Below are 21,221 nucleotides of genomic sequence, written 5' to 3' on the forward strand. Positions count from 1 at the left end.
CCATTATTATCAATCACCATTCTTAACTCGTCCGTTCAACTTGGTACCTCTCCGTCACTCTCCCTGCCGCATTGGTAACATCTCCTCGCAAACCTCCGATCTTGGCAGCACAACCATCGGCCGTTCGTTCAATCTCTTCGACTATCACCACCACCAGCATGGCTTCAGAACTGCCGGCGCTCGCCCTCCCTCCCACTTTGTCTCCAGACGACCTCGACGCCCTGTCCGAGCTGTCCATCGTCCTCGCAAAGGTCCGCGCCGGACTCCAGTCCTCGTCTGGCATCACCACAGGAGCTACGCCCGGTGGGCCAAGCAGCAGCGGCCAGCAGCTCTCCTTCAAGGACGTCCCCGGTGCTACCGACAAGCTCAAGCACAAGCTGCAGCACGCCAGAGCCCAGGTGCGCGCATTGCCAGACATGGATCGCTCCATCGAAGAGCAAATGGCCGAGATCAAGGAACTCGAAACACGCATCGGCTTGCAGCGGGCCTTGCTCGAGAAGCTTCGCGAGAACGGTGTACAATTCAGCAAGGATGCCTACGCTGGTGGTGACAAAATGGAGCTGTGAAGCGTCTCGCTTGGATCGAGCTTCTTGAATCATAGCGCGATATATTCTTCATTCGAGCTGCTAGCTATTCGCAATACCTAACTTACGCAGGGCTCGACGATACAATAGCCCGCTTCCGCTTTTTACAACAGCTTTACTTTGGCGGGATTCCAACCTTGGCCAGTACTTTCTCGACACCAATGCCCGGCTGGCCCGGCACAATCTTCGTCCACACTTCGTCGGAAAGCCGCTGGGCCTCGGAGAGGGTCGTCCAATTCGGACTCTGGCTAGTCTTCAGCCACTTAAAATCATCGACTTGATCCCACTGATTCTCGATCGATTTGTCGGCCTCCGTCAGCTAAATCGAGAATGTCAGCACGATGCAATCGCTCTACGAACAAGGAAGTCGACGGATCGTCATCACGTACATAATACTCCGGCAAAGGAGCAAAGCGCATGCCCGAGCAATCTTCGATGATTGGGTGGCTGGCGCAGTGCAAGTAGATATCGACGTTCTTGCAGTTATGGATCCGAACCTGTCGCGCTACAACGACGAGAATGCTGTTGGTCACGTCGTTGATATGGATAGGCCCGTTCACTCTGCCTGCCACAATAAGACACCTGTCGATATCCTTCAATATAAGACCCGGGAATGGTGCGCCCTGGGCTGTGGGTATCGAAAGGTCAATGACACAATTTTTGAGGTTTCGCAAACAGCCCGCTGCTGTGGCCCGCGACGCCGAGGACGGAAGAATGATGTGGAGGCCGTCATGGTCAGAGATGTCGATGCTCTGCGCGGCAGAGAAGCTGGGCTTTCGGATAGATGCGAGGTCTGGCTTGGCTAGCTCCTCGTTGTAATTCTTCCCCGTGGACGGCAGATCGCCCACGATATCCCGGTTCTCCTCTGCCATGCTCCTCGCTGCACCCGGAGCAGTCGTTGGACTACGCGGTCGTCGAGACAGACTGCCCGGGTTCAAGCGCGGATCATTCTCCGGTGCGCCCATGTCGATGTGGTCTGTTCCAGTGCGCCTAAACTGGAATCTCGTCTTGGGTGCAAACTTGGCAAGAGTCTCGTTAAGCTTATCCTGTAGGCCTTTGATTGCCTGTAGCACGAATGGCGGTCAGCTCAGTCTAGCCTCTCTCACACAACAGGAGGTCTCATGGAGGACAGACATCTGAATACTGACGTCGGTCGTATGCGGGCGTGAACTCGGCGGCATCGGCGACTTCATTCTGGAGCTTGCTGATGCCCGCGAGGATGTTGTCCGTGGCATCTTGACGCTCGCCACCGATGGAGGATAGCTGAGTTAATTGATCAATCTGATCCTGGAGAGCTGCGAAAGCAAAATGGAAGACCCGTTAGCAACTGTGCGATATGTGACGAACGCGCATTGTGTGAGCGTGAAGTAGGAGCAGAAGCAAGAGCAGCCTACCGTCGACGCTGTCACGAAAGTGACGATAGAACTTTTCCTTTGGATCCATGACTGAAGCAATCGTCGCGTCGATTCGTCGTTTCCCTAGTTAGCATGCAATTGGCCGCCGTCAGGAGACAAGGAGAAGAAGAAACGAGAGGTTGTCTGGTAGCAAAGAGGAGACGATGAAAGTGGAGAATTGAATGAGAAGAAGTAAGGTAGATAGGTAGTATTTATGTTTTCCTCGTCCAGAGTGATTTTGGCTGGTGCTGCCTGAACAAGCTTCTCAAGGCAGCTGCGAATTCTGGATCGCTTGTGTCTCCTCACACCGAGGCGCAGAATCGTCAAAAGTGAGAAAGAGGAAGAGTGTCGTAGGCCAGGTCAGGTGGTCTTTCCTCTCTGCAACGCAAACACGCGATCGAAGACGGAGAGCTCCGGCCGGTCGGTGCTCAATTACACGGAGCTTGCAAGGGAAAGGGGGGGGTTTTCTCGATGGTATGGCAATTGGGGGGAAAGAAGTGCAAAAGTCCGGACAATTCGAATCAGATGACACTTTTTGTCCTTTTTTTGCCAATGACGCGATATGAAGCTGCGATTGAAATTGAGTTTGGGGAAGGTGAAGTGGAAGAAGGAACCAAGTTAGAAGTGGCAAGAAAGCTGAGGGGAGCTGCTGCCGCGGAGATTTATTATTAGGAGGACCCTGTAAAATAGATGGAATCGATAGCTTGACGTGCCGCTGCTGCAGCAGGATGAGCGTCATGCGAAGGGACTGGAAAGATCGATTGCAACGCAGGGATCATGAGGGGTTCAACGCTTGCTTACCTATTCGTACGGCTGGAAGAAGCTTGTGAGGGGCCAATCGAGAGCTCTGCGGTCAGGGGCCTCTCTGATGCCGGCTATTAGTGGGAAGCTATGTACAGTACGACGCATGGCAGAACAGACGTCATTTGCGGCTGAGGCTGCAGACTGGATGCGACAATCTCGGGCCTCGTGTGGGAAAGGTCTGTTTGACGTGCTGGTGGGATGTGCGTGGCAAGTGTCACTGTGTGACAGCATGTTTCACTAAATTAGGTAACTAAGGCAAATGATCATGCATGGTAAATTTTGATGCTATTGTCAATCACGAGGATGCACATGAGAGACGTTGCAGTGCTTGCGAGGTGCGTGCAGTTTATTCGACTTGCACCGGGTATCCGAAGGAAGAACCGAGACCTATAATACTACCGAAGCAACGAAACAACTTGACGCCCTCTTCTAGTTTCCCTTTTTCGTCGTAATGCCAACCCATCCAACCCATCCAACCCATCCAAACCCCAAACGCCCAACAAAAAGACCGCCAAAATCAGAACACACCTGACAGAGCCACAATAGAAACTCTCTAGGAAGGGAAATGAGAGTAAAGGCAATTCAAAGACAGAAAAGAAGTAGGTGAACGGGAAAACAGAGAAAGCAGGGCCATCGAATGTAGAGATAGAGAACTGCTGTTGAGATGCAAATGCCTTATATAGCTACTCTTCGTTTCCCTAGGTGCCGATAATATGTAATATTTATCCGAAACCAAATGAAGCCGAATCCAGTGTGGTTGCGGAAACTCGATAATAGATTACTTGTCGTACAAGTTGCTATGCAATTGACACAAGGAGAGATTTTTGGTGCGCCGTTGTATAGCTCTTTAGTCCCACGGCAGAGGATCCCAATCACCCTTGCAGGCCTTGCAGGTCTGATTCCAAGCTGGATCACAAGCACATGTTGTGTGCACCTGGGACAAGGTATGCAACTGTGCCGGGTTGAGGTAAATAAGGTCGTCCGGAGTAATAGGTGACTCGGACGAGTACTTGTCCGTCTCAGTGGTTGGTGAGAAATCAAAGTCGCCCAAAATTTCGGCTGACGGGGTATTGAATCCTGAATCCACGGACTGAGAATACAAGTCCATGTACTGCGATGGTGGAGAGGCGTGCATCATCCCGGCCATCTGCGTCGTCTCAGGGGTCCGCCCTTCGGGACTTCCCTCAGGAGTATGTCCCATCGCCAGAGCAGGGGGTGCCAGCGGTGGTGAAGTCGGTACAATGTGAGAAGCTCGATCCATCCAGGGAGACTGCACCGGTAGGCTAGGGGTCCGTTCAACCATGTGGGATGTAGAGATCATGGGCAAAGAAAAGTGTCTTTGCACATCAGGAGAGGAGACCATCTCCGAAGTCTGCGCCGGCGAATGCTGTATCGTGGGCTGTGGCTGGTACCACTGGTTGCTGATGGTCTGTGTATTCATAGTCTGGGCCTGCTGCTCGTACTTGGGAAAGGAGCGTGCAAACAGCATGTTGATGGCACTCTGCCGCCACTCCTGGTCGGACGACGCTATCAGCTCGCACACCCGCTTGCCCGGGTCGGGCTGCGGACCGCCCGCCGAAGAAGGGACACCCAAGACCTTGCGGCGGTGCAGCTCGGGCTCCTCCTCTTCGTACATCTCCTCGTTTTCGACAATCTCGCGGGTGATCCGGAGGGCTTTCCCCGTCCGCTTCTTGTGTATCTCACTGGCATCCAGGGCAGATTTGAGTCGCGCATCCAGATCTCGATCTCTCCGTCGCGAGGCTGCTATGAATGCTCGCTCTCTGTTCTCGTCATGCGATCGCCCCGACTTGGAAGAGTTAGCACGCCGATAAAGGCTCTCTGACGGGCAGCAGAATGAGGATGTACCTGGCGATTGTCCTTCTGCGGCCGCTCCTGCTTGATGCCGACCTCTGTCTTCTTAGTCATTTTCGTCCAATGATAGGTTGTATATGAAGGCACTGTCGTCGAGGTTGTTCGACCAGGTGATAAGGTATGCAGCTCAGAGACTGCAAAGAGGCGGCAACGATTAATGAATTAAACAACTAATAGAGTAGAGAGTATGTGTAAGGTAGATGAGTAGGTAGGTAGTAGAACAAGCTCTGCGTCAGAGATGGAAATATGAGCTGTTGGTGGTACGAGCGAAAGATGGCTGGTGGGCTCCTGCGTGATGCGGCCAGGGAGGACTGCCGCAAACAGACGAAACCGGAAAGCAATGCCAAACAGCCGCTGTCGTTATTCCTCAAACGGGAAGTAGATTAGAGTACTAAGTAGGTATTTCGGGTAAGGTATGAAGAAGCTCGAGCCCGGTATCAACAAAGTGACGTATGCAGGCAGGAATTCGTCCAGCAGAGGAAGATGAAGCAGATGCGCTGAAGTGGACGAGACATAGCTCTGCGCTTATATTTATTCTGCCTCTCGGGGCTAGAAGGTTCCCAGGCCCATCCTGAAGCGAAAAAACGCATGGCCGGGCTAGTGCTTCCACCTCGATCTGTAACTTTTGAATCCATCGGATTCTGAACGGGAGATCGCGATCTCGATGCGGAGAGACAGCCAGCCTGCTAGTGCTAGGGAGCGCGGCCAAGTACCGCCCAGGTACTAGTAGTAGCTCGCCGTGGCGCAGGCCGTGAATCGAGCCGTGGCCGATGCTGAGATGTCTTCACGGACGCACGAAAGCAGTGGCTTGACCATTTCCTGTTTGTGCTCGTCGAGATGTCGGCTGAAAGATATATCTGATTCCAAAATGTCCTTGCAGGTATCTAGGTACTAACCTGCCGCCCGTCGCTCTGTGCCTTGTGTAGCCGGCCCCTCCCCCCGTCAACGGTGATGCTGCTGTTCGTTCTCGGCCGTCTCTGCCTTGGATTGATTTTCGTCTGAGACAGAGACCCAGACTGGCCAACCTCGGGCTTGGAGGTGCTGCTTCTCCCTGCTTCTGCGCGCTTCCTCCCCCTTGCGAGTGCCCACCGCAGCAGCATCTCTTGTTTTTTTCAGCCCTCGGATGCCTTCAGATCGTGATATCGCACCTATCAACCGATGACCAAGCAAAGAGATAACACTCCAGCCACTGCGTGCAGGGCAGGATAAAAGGCACAACGGAGCTTCTGCTCCGCCCCCGTCGCAGCTGGGCCACACAGCGGCGGTACTTGGCAGTACAAGCGTGGCTTAACAGCTGGCGCAGGGATCTGCGCTCCGAGAATGGCAGGATTTGGGAAAGCTTCCCCTGCCAGCCATCCGCGCGCTAGACCCAATGGGAGCGCTCCGCATGACTGTCCACTTGCGTCAGAACCCACGGCCACAGCCTGAGCCTGAGCCTGAGCCTGAGCCTGTACCGGCTGGATGCAGCCCTCTGGGCAACAGCCTCGACGGAAGCTCTCCTTTCCAGAAGCCACCTCCCGAGGAACTGGGTCGTCGGTTATGTCACGCAGCAGCGCTCGGTCAAGGAGGCTTTTGGCCTGTCCCTTTCGGAAGACGTGGCGAGCCGCCTGTGATTGGCCCGGGTCAATAGACGACCCTCGACCGGGGATCCAACCTCCCGAAGATGCGCGCTTCAGCAGTCTTTGTTCGGCCATCGACGCTACCAGATGGGAGGGCTTAAGCCATTCTTGCGGCCTGAGCCTAGGGATCGACGACTAACTACCAAGCATTTGTTCGCGGGACAGTCCATACATACATACCTTACCTGGCCGCGGTGGCCCTTGCGTGCGGCTGTTCTTAGTCGCGAGCGGTGCCTTGCTTCTCGATGCACGCAATGCCAGCATACATACATACTTAGACGCATACCGATGGGAGCACGCCTCTTGGCCAACATTGGCTGGCTACCTATACCCCTATACCCCATACTCGGTAGCTATGACACAATCCCCATCGATCCTCTCCAGCATGAATCTCTAGCTCACCTTCTTACCCAGCTTGAACTCCAGTATTTCGGGACCCCACACTCCGTAGATATGACATAATTTTCGTCAATCTCCTTCGACACATGCACGTGGTGCTCACACGGCCCATTGCCCTGCAGAAGCCAGCTTTACGGCAGATCAACCTTGGCAGTATTTTGTGAGCTCATTCATACCTCAGGTGCAAGGACAATCACGACGCTCACCGGAGGAGCTGTCTGATCCGTCTAAACAAGGCAACGCTTTTCCCTCTCCTCCCCGTTCGGGATGTACAGTACGAAGTCTTTCCACTCTGACTCGAACTTGGCCTATTTCCGACAACATATCCTGATTATCAGATTCACGGTATTATCAGGCGTTTCTACTCCTTGTCGCTATCGAGACTTTCCTCCCCTTCAACACAACCGTCTCAACCGGTCGAGTGGCATGGCGAGGATGAATGAAACGGCCAGCGTTCACGACACGTGGTGGCTTCGCCTGTTTTGTGTTCTCGATGTTTCTTCGATGTTTCTGTGCATGTTCCCTCAATCTGGTGGCGCCTCGCATGAATGACGTTGGGGTGCGTTCTCTTCAGCTGAAGCCACCAACAGCGTACACGGGCCGTATAGGAGACCCATTTTGTCGCAATCGAGGTTGAGCTCTTCCGTAACCTCCGCGCATCGCAGAGGGCATCGGGGCCAAGGTGAAGCATCGGAGAACGGCATACCGAAACACAATAGTCCTTCGATGCATGGCCGTAGTTGGTTGTGAAAATGTCCCACTCTGCAAGATATACTAGAGGGATCCGCCCTTCTTCGGGCAATTGGCTGGCGGGACATCGCGAAGCATTCCGAGCATTCTTGTCAGAGAGCGGCCGACTTGACTGCCTTATTTCCGTAGGTACTCTTTCGACGACCTACTGGGGCACGAAGATTTCATCTGAGATTCAGATGTGCCTGGACAGCTGATCGACCAACGACGACACCTTTCCCCCCCATCGCCGCTTGTCCATTTTAGGGCCCTGACAGTATGTAATAGGAAGCTCAGGGTAATGAGGGTGCTTGGGCTCATCGTCTGGCTGGTGATTATGACCTCACGCGCCAAGGCTGGGCCGAACCGGGCGGGCTCTCCACTTCTTTTTAGCTGATCAGATGAAGTGGTATCACAGCTTCGGATGATCAGCAGCCCTTTGTTTCGAGGAACAGAGCACAGAGATGCGTCTGATGTCCCATTTACACCAAAGACTGCCGGGTAGCTACTGTCCCGGGGTGCGACGAGTGCCACGACATCCTCATATAAGACAATTGTAAGGATCGCACCGCACCGCATCACAGCAACTCATACAAGCACATTTCACTCAAACATGGGTTCGGCGTCCTGCATGGTACACCCACGAAGTCGCAGCACCCCGACGTTTCAATTGAAAAGCATGCGCAAAGAGAGGCCAAGATGATGCCTCCCTTACGAGTGAGCCAAAATATCGTTCGAACTTATACTCCGCACCTCCAGTGCGCGCCTCATGCACGCTTATCAGTCCGAAGGGGGGACATGTCTTTGATCATTTGCAGAAGCGAGCAGTGGCATGCATGTGGCCAACTCGGGCCACGAGGTCCGGCCTTGCGGCTTGACCTCGCCATGCGGCGTGTCTGCAGTGCCATCGCCAGCCAGAGGGTTGGCCATGTGGGCTGATGATTGGTCCGTCGCCATGTTCCGATGCATGGAGGGCCTACGAAGTGCTGCGACCTTAGCCCGGTCGTCTTTGGTTCCGAGCCAGGTGCCGGGAAATCGCTGGCATGAGGGTAAAACAGAAGAAAAAAGAGAAACAATGGTAGTATGGGGGAGGGCGGAGGGGGTTGAGATCCGCTGACATATCGTCTCCGGCAGCTTCAGAGCCTTTACAGTACCAAGTATCTTATGCAGGAGACACTCACTGGCTGTGAGGCGTCCACCTCTCAACCTCTTGTTATCGTCAGCATCGTGCTTATCGTTATCGCCTCGACTTGCACCGCATCCAATCGCGAGATTCTATCCGGCACTGGAGCGCATCGCGGCTTGGCGCTCAAGCGGTTGCGGGCTGTTTAGTGGTTGCCGCTGCCCTGGAGGATCCCTGTCCCTGGCGCTGAACCAGCGAAGCAGCCCCCTGTGGTCCCTCCGCGTCCCCTCCAAGCCGCCCCCCTGTCCCCTCTTGCGCCCCTCTGAGACGCCAAACCACGGACGGCTCCAGACTTTTTCCTTATGCTGGCCGGGGCCTGCGTGGCTTGCAAAGGCGATTTCCACTCTCTTCTCACCTGCTTTGCCTCAGGCCGGCAAGAGGCATCAGTCAACATTTCTGCATCGTGCCTCTCCAGGTTCAACCGTTTCCCTCTTCACTGCTTGCAACTTCTGCCTTCTCCCGCTCACCAGGCAGAGGCGGCGCATATCGATTAGCCCAAGCCCGTCCTTTTCTGCAGCGATTCTTCCAGAAGCCCTCGCCTTGGCTGTCTTACTACCTACCATGTCGTCATCACCGCCATCACCGCCAGCCGTTGCGACGCCCGAGGAGGGCCACAACGAGGGATCAAAGCTGCGCACCTTCTTGGGCATCCTGAGGAAGTATGTGAGACTCTTTAGGCACATTCCTGTTGATGCAATCTGCACGCTCGATGGCTGCTTCGTTGCCTCGCGATGCCAGAGGCGAAATCGGCGGTAAAGGCCTGGTGGGGCAATAGAGCCTCGACAGAGAGGCATTGCTTTCAGACGGAATTCCGCGACGAGCCGTGCAAATTGAATCGTGCTGGATGCATACAGTAAACTCGGGAGCGACAGCATGCTAATGAGCACCTTTCCAGGTTCATCGGAGTCACCGACCTCGCCTCTGTTCGATTCTCCCTCCCTTCCCAGCTCCTCGAGCCGACGCCGAATCTCGAGTACTGGACCTACCTCGACGCACCCAACGCTTTTGTCGCCATCGGCACCTCTGATGAGCCTCTCGATCGAATGCTGGAAGTGATTCGCTTCTGGCTCACAAAAGATCTCAAATATGCAAAGGGAAAGCCCTGCAAGCCGTATAACTCGTGTCTCGGCGAATTCTTTAGAGTGAGCATAGTTCCACTATCCCATGCCAGACACTGTGTCGGATCTGGGATCGGTTCTGTGAGGGGTGTCCATATCGCTAACGCTTGTGCTTTCTGCAGTGCAACTGGGAGACAGAAGATAATGCTCCCCGAATAAATACAACCGACCTTCAGACCCCCGGCTCGAGCGCGAGCTCAATCAAGGGAGCGGCTGCCAACTTGAAGGCGGCCGCCAAGAGCGAGAACAGCTCCTCCTCGGTGTCTTTGACCGTTCCCCAACATGGCACGCCTTCAAACGAGGCGGGCAAGCCCCTCCGAATCTCATACCTTACTGAGCAGACATCACACCACCCCCCGGTCAGCGCCTTCTATGTCACCTGTCCCGAAAAGGGCATCACCGCCAGAGGTTTCGACCAGATCACTGCCAAATTTACTGGCACATCTGTCAAGGTTCTCCCCGGCGAGCACAACATGGGCATCTTCATCACCCTTGAAAAGAGGAACAATGAGACCTACCAGCTGACGCATCCCGCTGCCCATCTTGGCGGCCTCTTCCGCGGAACCCTGAGCGTATCGGTGAGCGAGATGGCCTACATCACATGCCCTGATACCAAGATCAAAGCCATCCTCCACTACGTCGAAGAAGGCTGGTTGGGCCGCACAACCAACAAGATTGACGGTGTCATCTTCAAGTACGACCCAGAGAATGACAACAAGACCCGTGTTCAGGACGTTCCGGACGAGGATGTCCTGGCTAGGCTGAGTGGACCCTGGAAGGAGAGGGTTGTCTTTTCGCTTGGCCCTAGACCCATGGTATGTCTTCTTCCCCTTGAACCCCTGCCGGAGTCTACGAACGCGGCTAACTCTGTGTGCCATCAGAAATCCGTACCTCCTGAAGAACAGCATGTCATCATTGATATTCTCCCATTGAACGTTGCTCCCAAGGTTCTGCCCCCGAAGGAGAGTATGCTTCCCCACGAGTCACTTCGCCTGTGGGGTGGCGTCACCGATGCCATCCTTTCCAAGCAGTTCTCCAAGGCAACCGAGCTCAAGGTAGCCTTGGAGGAGGCTCAGCGCGAAAAGGCTCGGAAGCGAGAGCAGAATAACGAGACGTGGAAGCCCGTATTCTTTGAGCACAGCGTCGGCAACGGCGGCAAGCCCGACCTCACTGAAAAGGGTAAGCAAGTTCTCGAGCGGGCCCAGAAGGGCGACTGGAACCTCGAAGGCATCCTATAGAATCTGTGAAAGACACAATGAGAAGAGGGACAAGGCAAGAGAAGGCAAGACTTTGGAAAGGCTTTTGCAAATGTTGGACGGAACAAGGAAATATGGGATGATCATCATATATACATATACCACGCGGGTTGAATTTGGCCTATACGCATAGATTGTGTTTGCAACACACTACAGATATATTCCTTTTTCTTTCTAGATGAGTTTGGGGCCAGGTTATGCTTTTCCTTCATTCAATCGCGCTTTCTTTCCCCCAAACGTGCTTGGCCTTTGGCCGATCTTGCGGTTAATATAGGGGCAATGTCGTCAACCAAGAACCAGAGGTAGGCAGAGCATCACAAAATATTCAACTCCATAGCATCTGATTTGCGCGTTTGTTATTTTCCTGTGATATCAATTATGGTACCTGGTCGGGCAACATTGACCCGTTATATGATACATGAGTGAGGACATTTCCCTTATGAAAGCTTTTCTATCGTTACATTCGTTCCCTCACACAGACCGTAACCCAAATGGTCGAACGTTAAAAATCATACATTTTCTCTCTCCCAATTGCCTAATTTTTTTTCTTTGGTCCAATCAGGCCTTACGCGTCAACAAAGGTCCGGACGTTCTTGAGCCATCGGAGGTACTCCTGCTGCTCCTTGACATCAACATAGTCGGGCACAAAGGCGGCGAGGGTCTCGTTGATGCCGCGCTCCTCGAGGAAGCGCTCCATGAGGACCTGGAGGTCCTCGTCGAGGCTGCCAAAGGGCGGGCCGGGGTAGACGTCGGCGCGCTTCTGGGCGGCCTCGGGGTTGTCGATGCGGGCGACGGTGGCGTCCTCGTAGAAGAACATGTTGTCGACGACGATGTCGCCGTCGCGGGCGGTGGCGTCGATGTTGAGGGCGCCGGCCGTCTTGCCGGGCTTCTCGATGAGGATGGAGAGGTTGATGGGGGCGCCGGCGTCCTCGTCGAGGCCCTCCTCGTCGCCCTCGAGGCCGTCGTCCTGGTTCTGCTGCTGCTGCTGGGACTGCTTGTCGGAGGACTCTTCGGGGAGGTCGTCCTCGTCGAAGAGGTTCTCGTCGGCGTAGGGGTCGAAGTTGGTGATGTCGGCGATGGAGAAGCTGATGGTGATTCTGGCAGGAGAAAGAAAGAAAGAAAAGGGTAAGTCAGTAAAAGTTTTGCTCGTGGATTGGAATTGCTCATATTTGACTTCAGAAAAGGGGAAGGGGGGGAGGCAAAGACAAAGAAAAAGGACTCACTTCTCATCGCCGTAGTTGCGAATCAGCTTGACAACCTCCTGGCCGGGAGTGTCGACGAGCTCAAACGGGCTGTTGTCGAGAAAGTCCTTGATGCTGGCGGGCTGCTGCTCGTTGGCCTTGATGTCCTCCTCGATCTGGATCTCGCTCTCCAGCTTGGCGGAGAGGGCCTCGTCGACCTCGACATCCTCCTCCTTGCTCCGGCGGACGGTCGTGGAGAAGGCGGCGGCGGCCCGGGTCGGCAGCAGGGCCTTGACGGCGGGGGTTCTGGCGAGGCCGGGGCGGGCGATGGCGGAGGAGCGCAGGGAAGCGCCGGCGGCACGGCTGATGGTCCGCGGGGCGGCGCGGGTGAGGGCTCTGACGGAGAACATTGTGAATTGATGTCGCTGCTGCTGCTGCTGGTTCTTCTGCTTGGTGGGAAAGTAACACAAGAGAGAAGGAGGAGTAAGGAATTGGATGTTGGAAGATGGTTTTGGTGAGAGGGAGTGATGTAGTCGTAGTAGTAGCTTGGAGGTAGCGCCACTCTGCTTTTTTTTCATTCGATTTTTTTCCAAGCTGGGGGTCCATTGATGGAGCTCTACCCACCAGCTTTACGCCTGCTGCCCCACGTGACTGACGTACTGGAATGCAAGCACTTTAACTTTACGAGATACCGAACTTCAAGCATCTTGGGCATCTTGGATACGAAGCAGTGAGGCGAGATTTTGCGGTTCGCTGGGATCTCTTTAACATGTGATATGGCCAGAACACTAATTCAAATGAATTGACCTGAAGATCTCTATGATTTCGCTCTTTAATGTCCTATGTACCAGCTTTGCACCAAACTCCGCCTCAATGGCAATTCATATGAGCGAGGGGTAGAAACAGGCGGCACAGCTATTCTAATGCCTGCAGTGCCGCCCAGCCCTGCATCATTGATAGGCACAGCTCATTGATTGTCGTAATGGATCCTGAACTCCAAAGTAGTGCTGCCTGCATAGCGCATTTGTAGTTTCTTGTCCCACCAAGAACTAAGTGATAGTCGTCGCCCGAATGAGTTCGTTGTGGCAAGCCGTTTGTGGTGGCGATGGGAGCCTAGCTCCCGGGATACCTCTTTCAAAGGGTGACTTCCACGTATGGTTTTCCTGCCACAATGTAGAGACCCCGTGTCTTGCTACAACCTCCTCCTTTGCTGGTCGCTGGCCCGCACTGGGAGGAGGCATAGAGGGAAGATGTGCAAGTGCACCGTTAACAGTGTCGAGTGAGTAGCTTGAGAGAGCAGAGAGTCTCTCAAACTATAGCTTTTGAAGGCAGTTCAGCTTTACGGACGTTGCCTGCAGCCGTGACCTTGATCCAGGGGAGACTGCTAAGGTAGGCCCAGGAGCCCTCCCAGGCGTCCAGGGACTTGACGCTTTCGGCTGATGTGATGTCGGGGATCACTATGTAATGGTTAGTTGGATGACATCCCAAGGTGAGAAGCATGTCAAGAAAAGACTCACAGAATCCCGCCTGGTACTCTTTCTCGAGCGCGGTAATCTTGATCTTCAAGAGATCTTCCTTGGTGCTGGCGGGCCGTCCAGCCCGGCGAGTCTTCTTCACAGCATCATACTCCTCATCGTACTGGTGGACGTAGCTGTTCTTAGAGTCAGCAGCAGCTCAAAGAATCATTCAAATCCGAAGCGAGCCAAGACTCACGTGTGAATAAGCGCCTGGATGGCGGACACTTCAAGCGGTTCTGAGCCCTTCTCCCTGACTTTCTGCTGGAAAAATGTGACTCGCTCCACTACACGCAACAGGTCAGATATGGCCAAGCAACATGATCATCTCATTCCCGAGTTTCATACCGATTGGCTGTTCCCTCTTGTTCCTTGCCGCCGCAAGTTTCTCCAGTCTTTGGTCTCTTACACCAGCCTTGTGCAATCTCAGGGAGTCTCTGGACTTTTCATGTAGTGCGTTGACCTCTCCATTGCGCTTCTTGGAGATTTGCTTGCGTGTCTTGTGAAGTGTGCTGGGCATTTTCGGTGATAGTCTCTCTTCTCTTCGCAATGATCTGATGGCTGGCTGTCGTATCGCTGCTCAATCGCAGGTTTTCTTGGTTGTCTTGCTGGTGAGAGACGACCAAAGTCAAGGTTTTTTCATTGAGGTGAGCAGGGGTGTAGTCCTCGATTAGGCAAGGGCTGAGGTCAAGAGCCGTGACGGCTATAGCTCGGATAAAGCTCTGACTGCTGGCGACATCAAATGCCACTTGCTGCTTGTAAGACGGCATGTTATGGATTCTCTTCGCTGGAAGTTCAACAATTGTGTGTCAAAGGCAAAAATATTCAATGCCTCTACTCTACCCAGTAGTTCGTGATTCATAGTTACTTGATGTCTTCTCGATATTGGCGGCACAATAGGCAGCCCATCTAAGACAAGATCACCCGTACTTTGTCCAAGTCTCCATCGCTTGGCTCCCGCCCCACGATCTAGAATATCACCTATGGATCGTTTGTACCTTTGAAATGGACAATAATGCCTTGCTTTTCGAAAAATTATTACAAGGTCGGCCCAATTGCCCAGTCAAAAAGGGCGATGCAATAAATCTGTCAAGAAGTATGCCGAATTCCCTCTTTCGTATGATCACGGCTCTGCGCGGCAGATGCAGCAAGTACATTCCACAAGTAAACAGACTGGTTGCCAGGCCAATCTTGCCGGCTTCAGGCATTTGAACCCACGCCAACAGCGCTACGACACGCGCTCCAGGCCCATTGAACCACCCCCGGCGCGTCTTGTCTCAGCAGCTACAGAGCCATAAGCCCGCTAGCCGAGATGCAGCTTGAACCTGCACAGGCGTGAACCTCCTTCTCCTCAACCCGCCTCAGCTGCTACACCAACAGACGTGCCTCCTCAGCCGCTCCTCAGTCTGCCCGGACCGCCTCGACGACGCGTGGCCCGTCTTCCTACAGCCGTATCATTGCCTCCCTTCGACGTGCCTGGCGTTCTGTTGGAGCATCGTGCACAGCAGCAGCAGCCGCCGCGTCACGGGGCTCGGGATTCGCTCTATGGGCGTCTTTGCTGCTGGATTGTGAAGCGACCGGGGGCAATTGATCGTTGATTGGGGCCCTTTGTGGCAGAAGCTATTGGAGACTTGCTCACTGCATCTTTGGACCCGGTGGGATCTTAAGGGTGGGCGCTCAAAATGGGTGTAGCAGGTATGGACAGACGCATCATTCGGCAGCAGATGGCCCGTGGTTATGACTGTTGATATCAGTGGGCTGTCGTGCTGACCCTGCGAGCAGGACTTTTACCGATACTCAAGTCCATCCAGAGGCCAACGGAGCTGAAAAAGTACAATGGCGAGACTCTGGCCGTCGACGGCTACGGTTGGCTGCACCGCGCTGCCTATTCCTGTGCCGTCGAGCTGGGCCAAGGCAAGCCTACCAAAAAGTAAGTGCAGGACACTGTGGGTGATTATGTGCGGTTCACTGACAGTATTCTCATAGGTACATCAATGGGGTTTTGCACCGAGTCAAGATGCTGAAGCACTTTGGCGTCACGCCCTACATGGTATTTGACGGCGATTTCCTCCCCAGCAAGGCCGCTACAGAAGAATCCCGTGCCAAGAAGCGCGAGGAGAAGCTCAAGCTCGCCAATGAGTACCTGAAAGCCGGAAAGCCCTCCCAGGCAGCGCAGGAGTTTCAAAAATGCATCGACATCACCCCCGAGATGGCGTCCGCCCTGATTCAGCAGCTGAAGAAGATGGATATCCCCTACGTCGTGGCCCCCTATGAGGCAGATGCCCAGCTTGTCTATCTGGAGCGTCACGGCTTCGTCAGTGGAATCATCTCTGACGATTCGGATCTGTTGGTCTTTGGTGCAAAGCGACTACTAACCAAGCTGGACCAGTATGGAAACTGCATTGAGATCAACCGACGAGACTTCTGTGCCTGTCGTGAGATTTCCTTGACTGGCTGGAGCGATACCGAGTTCCGGCGAATGGCAATCATGAGCGGCTGCGACTATCTCCATGGCCTCCCAGGGGTAGGGCTCAAAACAGCATACCGAATGATTCGAAAGACCAAGTCTCCCGAGCGCATTGTCCGCCTCCTACAGTTAGACGGCAAGCGGATATCAGAGAACTACCTGACCCTGTTCTACCAGGCGGAACTCACCTTTCTGCACCAGTGGGTATACTGCCCTACCAAGAAGGAGCTGGTACATCTCACGGAGTTAGACGGGACGCGCACGGCTGACGAAATGCCCTTCATCGGGGCCTATGTCGAGCCGGAGATGGCTCGCAAAATCGCAAGCGGCGATGTCAACCCCATCACGAAGCTTCCAATCGTTATGCCGATCTCGCCTTCGAAGCGGAGGCATTCTCAAAGTGCTGCAGCCACCGATGCTCCTACTCGACCGGAATCCAAGCCCATCAGCTCATATTTCAAGGGCCATTACCGGATACCCATGGGTGAGATGGACGCCAACTGCTTCTCTGTTGACCCTCAGCGAGTTGCGCAAATCACCGCAGGGGGTGCCGTTCCACGAGTGTTTCCACTGCCGAGGCCATATATACCGGGATCGCAACAGTCGGGACAGCCGGTAAACGATGGCGCAGATTCCCCTTCGCTGTCACAGGCTGTCCCACGAACCGAACCTCGTTTGTATCGACGACGAACTGAGCCAATCACGAACCTGTTGGCAAGTGTTTCAAACAATCACGCACCCCAGGCAGAGACCTCGACCAGGCCGCCAAAGAAGGCCCGCCTGTGCGACGACTCGCTTGATGCTGACACAGAGGGTTCGCCCAAGAAGAGTCGCTTCTTTCCCGCCAAGAAAGCGGCCAGGAGGAGCCCACGAAAGGCAAAGAGCGATGCGTATCTGTTATTGTCGGATGACTCTCTGGATGAAGCACTCAAGAACTTGCCTGACATTGAAGGCTGGGCGTCTGGACCACCTTTCAAGAAAGGTGTGTCGATATTCTCGGACAATAAAAAGGAGCTTCCTCCTTGCCAGCCTGAAGGCAATAACAGTCAACAAGATTCTACTCGGACGGACACCAGCCAGCTGGAGCGTAGTCAACAGGATACGACCCAACCCTCAAACACGAGCCAAGAAACAGAAGTCACTACTCCAGACGCCAGCCAGCAGGAAACCCTCGACGTCATTCCCGAATCTCCGGCTGATGCTTCTGTGCCTCCCCCAGAGCTGCCACCCGCGACACCTCAAGCCACCTGCACTCCTCCCCGATCCAGTCTTACACGCTTTGCCTATTCCTCTACCTCTTCAGATACTCCAGCATCAAGTGTGTCGCAACCTTCGTCAGTGTTCAGTGCAAAGTCAACAGCATCCACCGCGCCGTCGACAGCCCGAACGAGACAGACGCCCCTACAGCGGATGAGAGCGTGGGCTTTGAAGGGCCCAACGACCCCAACAGGGAGCGCGCCGCGGAAGACTACAATTGAGAAACATGGCGTCAAGGATTCGGTTGACGCTACGCATGTCCATCCTCCCAAGGTCGACTTGAACGAAATGGAGGCCCTTGATAATCCATGCGGAAGCGAAGACCAAATCATACCCGATAGCGACGGGGAAGAGGAGGAAGACGACGCCGACGAGATCCAGCTGCCTGCCAAGAAGCTCAACCTTGCACGTTTCGCCTATTCTTAAGAGACACTGCCTTGTCTTCACATGCCAGCGGCTTTTCCTTTCTGTTTACCCTCTCCCAACTACCTACCGTCCTCTTTGCCGACCTCTCTACAAACTCATCAAACGCATTGGAAGCTGCTGTTGCCGTTAAACCTTAATGTGTTAATGATGTCACCACGGGCAGGCGTTTGCTTCAGGACTCATTACCTTGTTTCTGTCGGATCTTTCGGCGTTTGGGACCATGCCTCCTCTTTTTTTTTCTTCATGATGTGTGTGGAACTTGTGAGTCGGGTCTGGCGATTTGGTTTGTTTAAATTTCTCTGCGTCGTCCGGGCTGGGTATTGGCTCTTGGGCCCAACTTGACAGAGATCTCCCCCTTTTGCGGTTTCGTTACGAAGTATGAAAAAGTGTCGTATTTTCCTGTTTAAAGACCAGGGTCATGGGATGGTGACGGTGGGAACTGGAAATGAATAGCAGAGTGGGAGAATAGTGGCAAAAGGCATGGATAGGCAGTTTTCAGTAGATATCATGGATACATCTCTGAACTCCATGTAAGAGCTTTCATTGTCCGATTTAGTAGTACATTGCACTTATCTTTACCGATCAAAAAGTCATCGTGGATATATGTAAGGTATATATGAAGCTGATATGTTGGTCTTTTGCGCTATTGACTTGGTATAGTATGTATACATGCTCTTTACGCTAACAGCCTCGAGATAGCAATATAAAAGGCAAAACAGAAAAAAATCAAGAGCGAGAGGGGGAGAGTGCTGTAGAATTCTGTTTCTTCAATGATCCATTGTCCCGCTTCCCACGGGTCCACGGTGCTGCGTCCATGCGGAAGATTCCTCGTCTTTTGAAGAGTGCATGCTGCAACCATGACGCTGGATGAAAACAGTCCCGTATATACTGCATACATGACTTGGAGACAGAGAATAGAGGCGCATGCCCCTAAGAGAGAGGGGTGGAGGGGGGCAAAGAAGAAAAGAATGACAAGTGGGAAGGAAAACAGGCATCAAGAGCCAAGTGAAACCGCGGAACCCGTCCGTCCTCATATACCGTATCCGTTGCCGCAAACGCCGTGGTCAAGTCGTCGAATATCGTTAAAAAGAAATGCAAAACACAACCAAGTCTATACTCGAGAGAGAGAGAAAGAGCGAACATTGTTGTCGCTTGAAATGCAGTCGCCCTTTGAGTGGCGCACTTCGTCGCTGATGGATGTGAAAGAGACCCAGCTCGCTGTATGAAGTTGTCACCCTATGATGCGCATGGGTATGCATCATGCGCAAGTGAGTACTTGTCCCTGGCCGGTGGCCACAAGGCATCAAGTCGTAGGCAAAAACTGAACGGGGTGGCAAGAATCGGCTCGCGGAGTCGTCTCATCTCGCCCACCTCTTATAGGCTGTGAGAAAGAAGCGCAGGGGAAGTGCCGCTCCAAGATATGGACACGACGACAGCATGTACCAACGCCTATCGCCAACCACATGTTGGCGGGTCCCATCAGCCAGGACCGTCGCGTTGCTCTCAACGTTTGTTGAGCAACACAGTTGATCCGCTCATAAGGTCAGCGTTAAACGTCCATTTGCCTATAGGTTTTGGTCAGTGGAAAATCGTAAACTAAAAAGGGGCGAGTTGCTGTCTTACCCTTTGCAAGATTCTCGGCAGTGTCCTCGAGCAAGATGACGCGTCTTTTGTTACAATAAGACGTCTTATCCATGATATCAACCTTGAGCTTGGGGTCGGCCAGCTCCTGAATGGGCTTTTCGAACATCTCAGACAGATTCTCGACGGCCATCTCCAGATCTTTCTGGTTGTCCTCGAAAATCGACGTCAGGTTGTTCTTGGCCAGGTAGAAGGCGAAAGCGTAGGTCCACTTGAGAGTCTGCCGGCAGGTCTGGAGCGCCTGAGAGGCCGAGTTAAGATACTGCACTTCGATCCAAGACATGCCTGACGTGGTCTGAAGCTGCACCATCTTCTTCTCCGTCTTCTGTGCAATGTCCTTGTCGAGCTTCGCGGACTGCTCATGGTTCGCATATCGGTTGTAGTAATGCAAGTAGCGCTCCAGAGACGTGCGAGACTTGGTTTGCGCATCTCTGGCTTCGGCTCCGCTCTTCTCCTCGTACCGGTTGCAGTTGTACCAGCTCGTGCCGTGCTCGGACCAGAGGCCCATGCACATCCAACAGAACTCATACTTGCACTTGCGGCACGTCATGTGGTTGCATCCACCGTTCTTCTCGATCGTCGAGCTGCACTTGGGGCACTCCTTTGTATGAGCCGAGATCCAGTTGGCCGTCTCTGAGTCGTCGGCACACTTCTTAAGCCATCGCTTCACCAAATCGCAGGGCGCTGGTTGATGGTCGGGATTCGGGCACCCAAAGCAGAACCTGTAGCCACAGAGGCACTCGACGGTGGGGACGATCCTATCCAAGTCCTTCTTCTTGACGCCGCATTCAATGGCGTTGGGACAGTCCGGAGCTGGGCACCACTTGAAGGTGTCCTTGTCCTCCACGTACGTGCGGTTGAGCAGTTCGTGGTAACGATCAGTCAGCTCGGGCGTAACGAGCAAGTCCAGGGATCGTGCATCCAGAATCCGACCACATCCATCGGAAGGGCACTGGATTCTAGCAGACTCCCCTTCGTCCTGGATCTTCTGTGTGAGGTAGTGTCGGTAGCAGTCGACGCAGTAGCGGTGGCCGCACTTCATGGCAAAGGTTTGGAGGCCCTCCTCATCCTCGCAGCAGATGTCGCAGACAAACCCGGGGACTGCCTGTAACTTTGGCTGCGAGGCAGAGTTGCTGCTCAGCCCGGCGGCTTCGAGCACCTTCTCCGGGTGGTCCATGTAGTCTTCCAACAACCGCTCCTTGTTCCATCGGAAGTGACGCAACAATATGGCGGCATCTTCCTTGCTCATGTCAAGGATCATGTTCACGTCACTCATCATTTCCTCCTGCTGGCGCCGGATGTCGGAGGGCTCGTAGACTTTGAAGGATACCGTGTGGGCGGCGACCTTCTTCTTATCCATGTCTTTCGCCGAGAGGCCGAAATCGGGATCGGGCTCGTCGAAGTCATCCTCGTCAAAATCTACAACACCAAAAGCATGGATTAGTAAGGCTGACAAGCAGGTGCCCGAAGGGCCCGATCAAGGGACGGCAGAAGAGACCCACCTTCAGCGCCAGAGACTTCATCTCCGCTGTCATCAGGCATGATCTCGTCCCCACTAGACATGGGAGACATGTACTCTTCCTCGGAGTCCATTTCTCTGAAGGTGACGGGCGTTGGAGGTGCGGCAGGGACACCAGCTGAGGCGACGATCCTCTTTGGGGGAGGGTTCTCGGTGTTGTTAGATGAGATCGTCGCCTCGGCAGCCTTTCGCTTTCTGGTTATGGGAGGAATCGTGACGGTGGGTTGCCGGGAGAAGCAGGAGGCCTGCCGGTCGAGG

At 53.9% G+C, this 21,221-nt stretch overlaps 8 protein-coding genes across 8 annotated transcripts; 3 read left to right on the plus strand and 5 right to left on the minus strand.

The window, feature by feature from the left end:
• Positions 1–179: 179 nt before the first annotated feature.
• Positions 180–566, plus strand: TRIREDRAFT_42953 (uncharacterized protein; the record flags this gene model as incomplete). Its single annotated transcript, XM_006964807.2, has 1 exon — positions 180–566. A coding segment is annotated over one exon (387 nt), but the record flags the coding sequence as incomplete, so codon positions are not given.
• Positions 567–699: 133 nt separating this feature from the next.
• On the minus strand, positions 700–2,027 carry TRIREDRAFT_61189 (uncharacterized protein; the record flags this gene model as incomplete). Its single annotated transcript, XM_006965104.1, has 4 exons — positions 700–870; positions 941–1,648; positions 1,719–1,879; positions 1,979–2,027. 4 exons carry the CDS (start codon positions 2,025–2,027, stop codon positions 700–702), a joined length of 1,089 nt encoding a protein of 362 aa, XP_006965166.1.
• Positions 2,028–3,629: 1,602 nt separating this feature from the next.
• TRIREDRAFT_107055 (uncharacterized protein) lies at positions 3,630–4,708 on the minus strand (the record flags this gene model as incomplete). The annotated part of the gene is made up of 2 exons (XM_006965105.1): positions 3,630–4,589; positions 4,649–4,708. The coding sequence occupies 2 exons, from the start codon at positions 4,706–4,708 to the stop codon at positions 3,630–3,632; spliced, it is 1,020 nt and encodes a 339-aa protein (XP_006965167.1).
• Positions 4,709–9,145: 4,437 nt separating this feature from the next.
• Positions 9,146–11,089, plus strand: TRIREDRAFT_77661 (uncharacterized protein; the record flags this gene model as incomplete). The annotated part of the gene is made up of 4 exons (XM_006964941.1): positions 9,146–9,243; positions 9,480–9,726; positions 9,825–10,517; positions 10,584–11,089. The coding sequence occupies 4 exons, from the start codon at positions 9,146–9,148 to the stop codon at positions 10,938–10,940; spliced, it is 1,395 nt and encodes a 464-aa protein (XP_006965003.1). The 3' UTR covers positions 10,941–11,089.
• A 211-nt stretch (positions 11,090–11,300) lies between these two features.
• TRIREDRAFT_47829 (uncharacterized protein) lies at positions 11,301–12,581 on the minus strand. The gene is made up of 2 exons (XM_006964822.1): positions 12,182–12,581; positions 11,301–12,055 (listed from the first exon to the last, which is right to left on the minus strand). Exons 1-2 carry the CDS (start codon positions 12,547–12,549, stop codon positions 11,524–11,526), a joined length of 900 nt encoding a protein of 299 aa, XP_006964884.1. The 5' UTR covers positions 12,550–12,581; the 3' UTR covers positions 11,301–11,523.
• Positions 12,582–13,447: 866 nt separating this feature from the next.
• On the minus strand, positions 13,448–14,173 carry TRIREDRAFT_107058 (uncharacterized protein; the record flags this gene model as incomplete). Its single annotated transcript, XM_006965106.1, has 4 exons — positions 13,448–13,596; positions 13,657–13,790; positions 13,853–13,940; positions 14,002–14,173. The coding sequence occupies 4 exons, from the start codon at positions 14,171–14,173 to the stop codon at positions 13,448–13,450; spliced, it is 543 nt and encodes a 180-aa protein (XP_006965168.1).
• A 1,258-nt stretch (positions 14,174–15,431) lies between these two features.
• Positions 15,432–17,803, plus strand: TRIREDRAFT_60769 (nuclease-like protein; the record flags this gene model as incomplete). The annotated part of the gene is made up of 3 exons (XM_006964942.1): positions 15,432–15,583; positions 15,640–17,104; positions 17,219–17,803. Coding segments are annotated over 3 exons (2,202 nt in total), but the record flags the coding sequence as incomplete, so codon positions are not given.
• Positions 17,804–19,352: 1,549 nt separating this feature from the next.
• On the minus strand, positions 19,353–21,037 carry TRIREDRAFT_77667 (uncharacterized protein; the record flags this gene model as incomplete). The annotated part of the gene is made up of 2 exons (XM_006965107.1): positions 19,353–20,863; positions 20,947–21,037. 2 exons carry the CDS (start codon positions 21,035–21,037, stop codon positions 19,353–19,355), a joined length of 1,602 nt encoding a protein of 533 aa, XP_006965169.1.
• Positions 21,038–21,221: the final 184 nt, after the last annotated feature.

The sequence above is a fragment of the Trichoderma reesei genome (genome assembly GCF_000167675.1).
Source record: "Trichoderma reesei QM6a unplaced genomic scaffold TRIREscaffold_8, whole genome shotgun sequence".
NCBI classification, from domain to species: domain Eukaryota; kingdom Fungi; phylum Ascomycota; class Sordariomycetes; order Hypocreales; family Hypocreaceae; genus Trichoderma; species Trichoderma reesei.

Bases quoted from the DNA above. Each gene is read 5' to 3' on its own strand.
- TRIREDRAFT_47829 (XM_006964822.1), bottom strand. From the start codon at position 12,549: ATGTTCTCCGTCAGAGCCCTCACCCGCGCCGCCCCGCGGACCATCAGC. The intron at 12,056-12,181 runs GTGAGTCCTTTT...TTCTCCTGCCAG, and splicing joins CGCAACTACGGCGATGAGAA to AATCACCATCAGCTTCTCCA.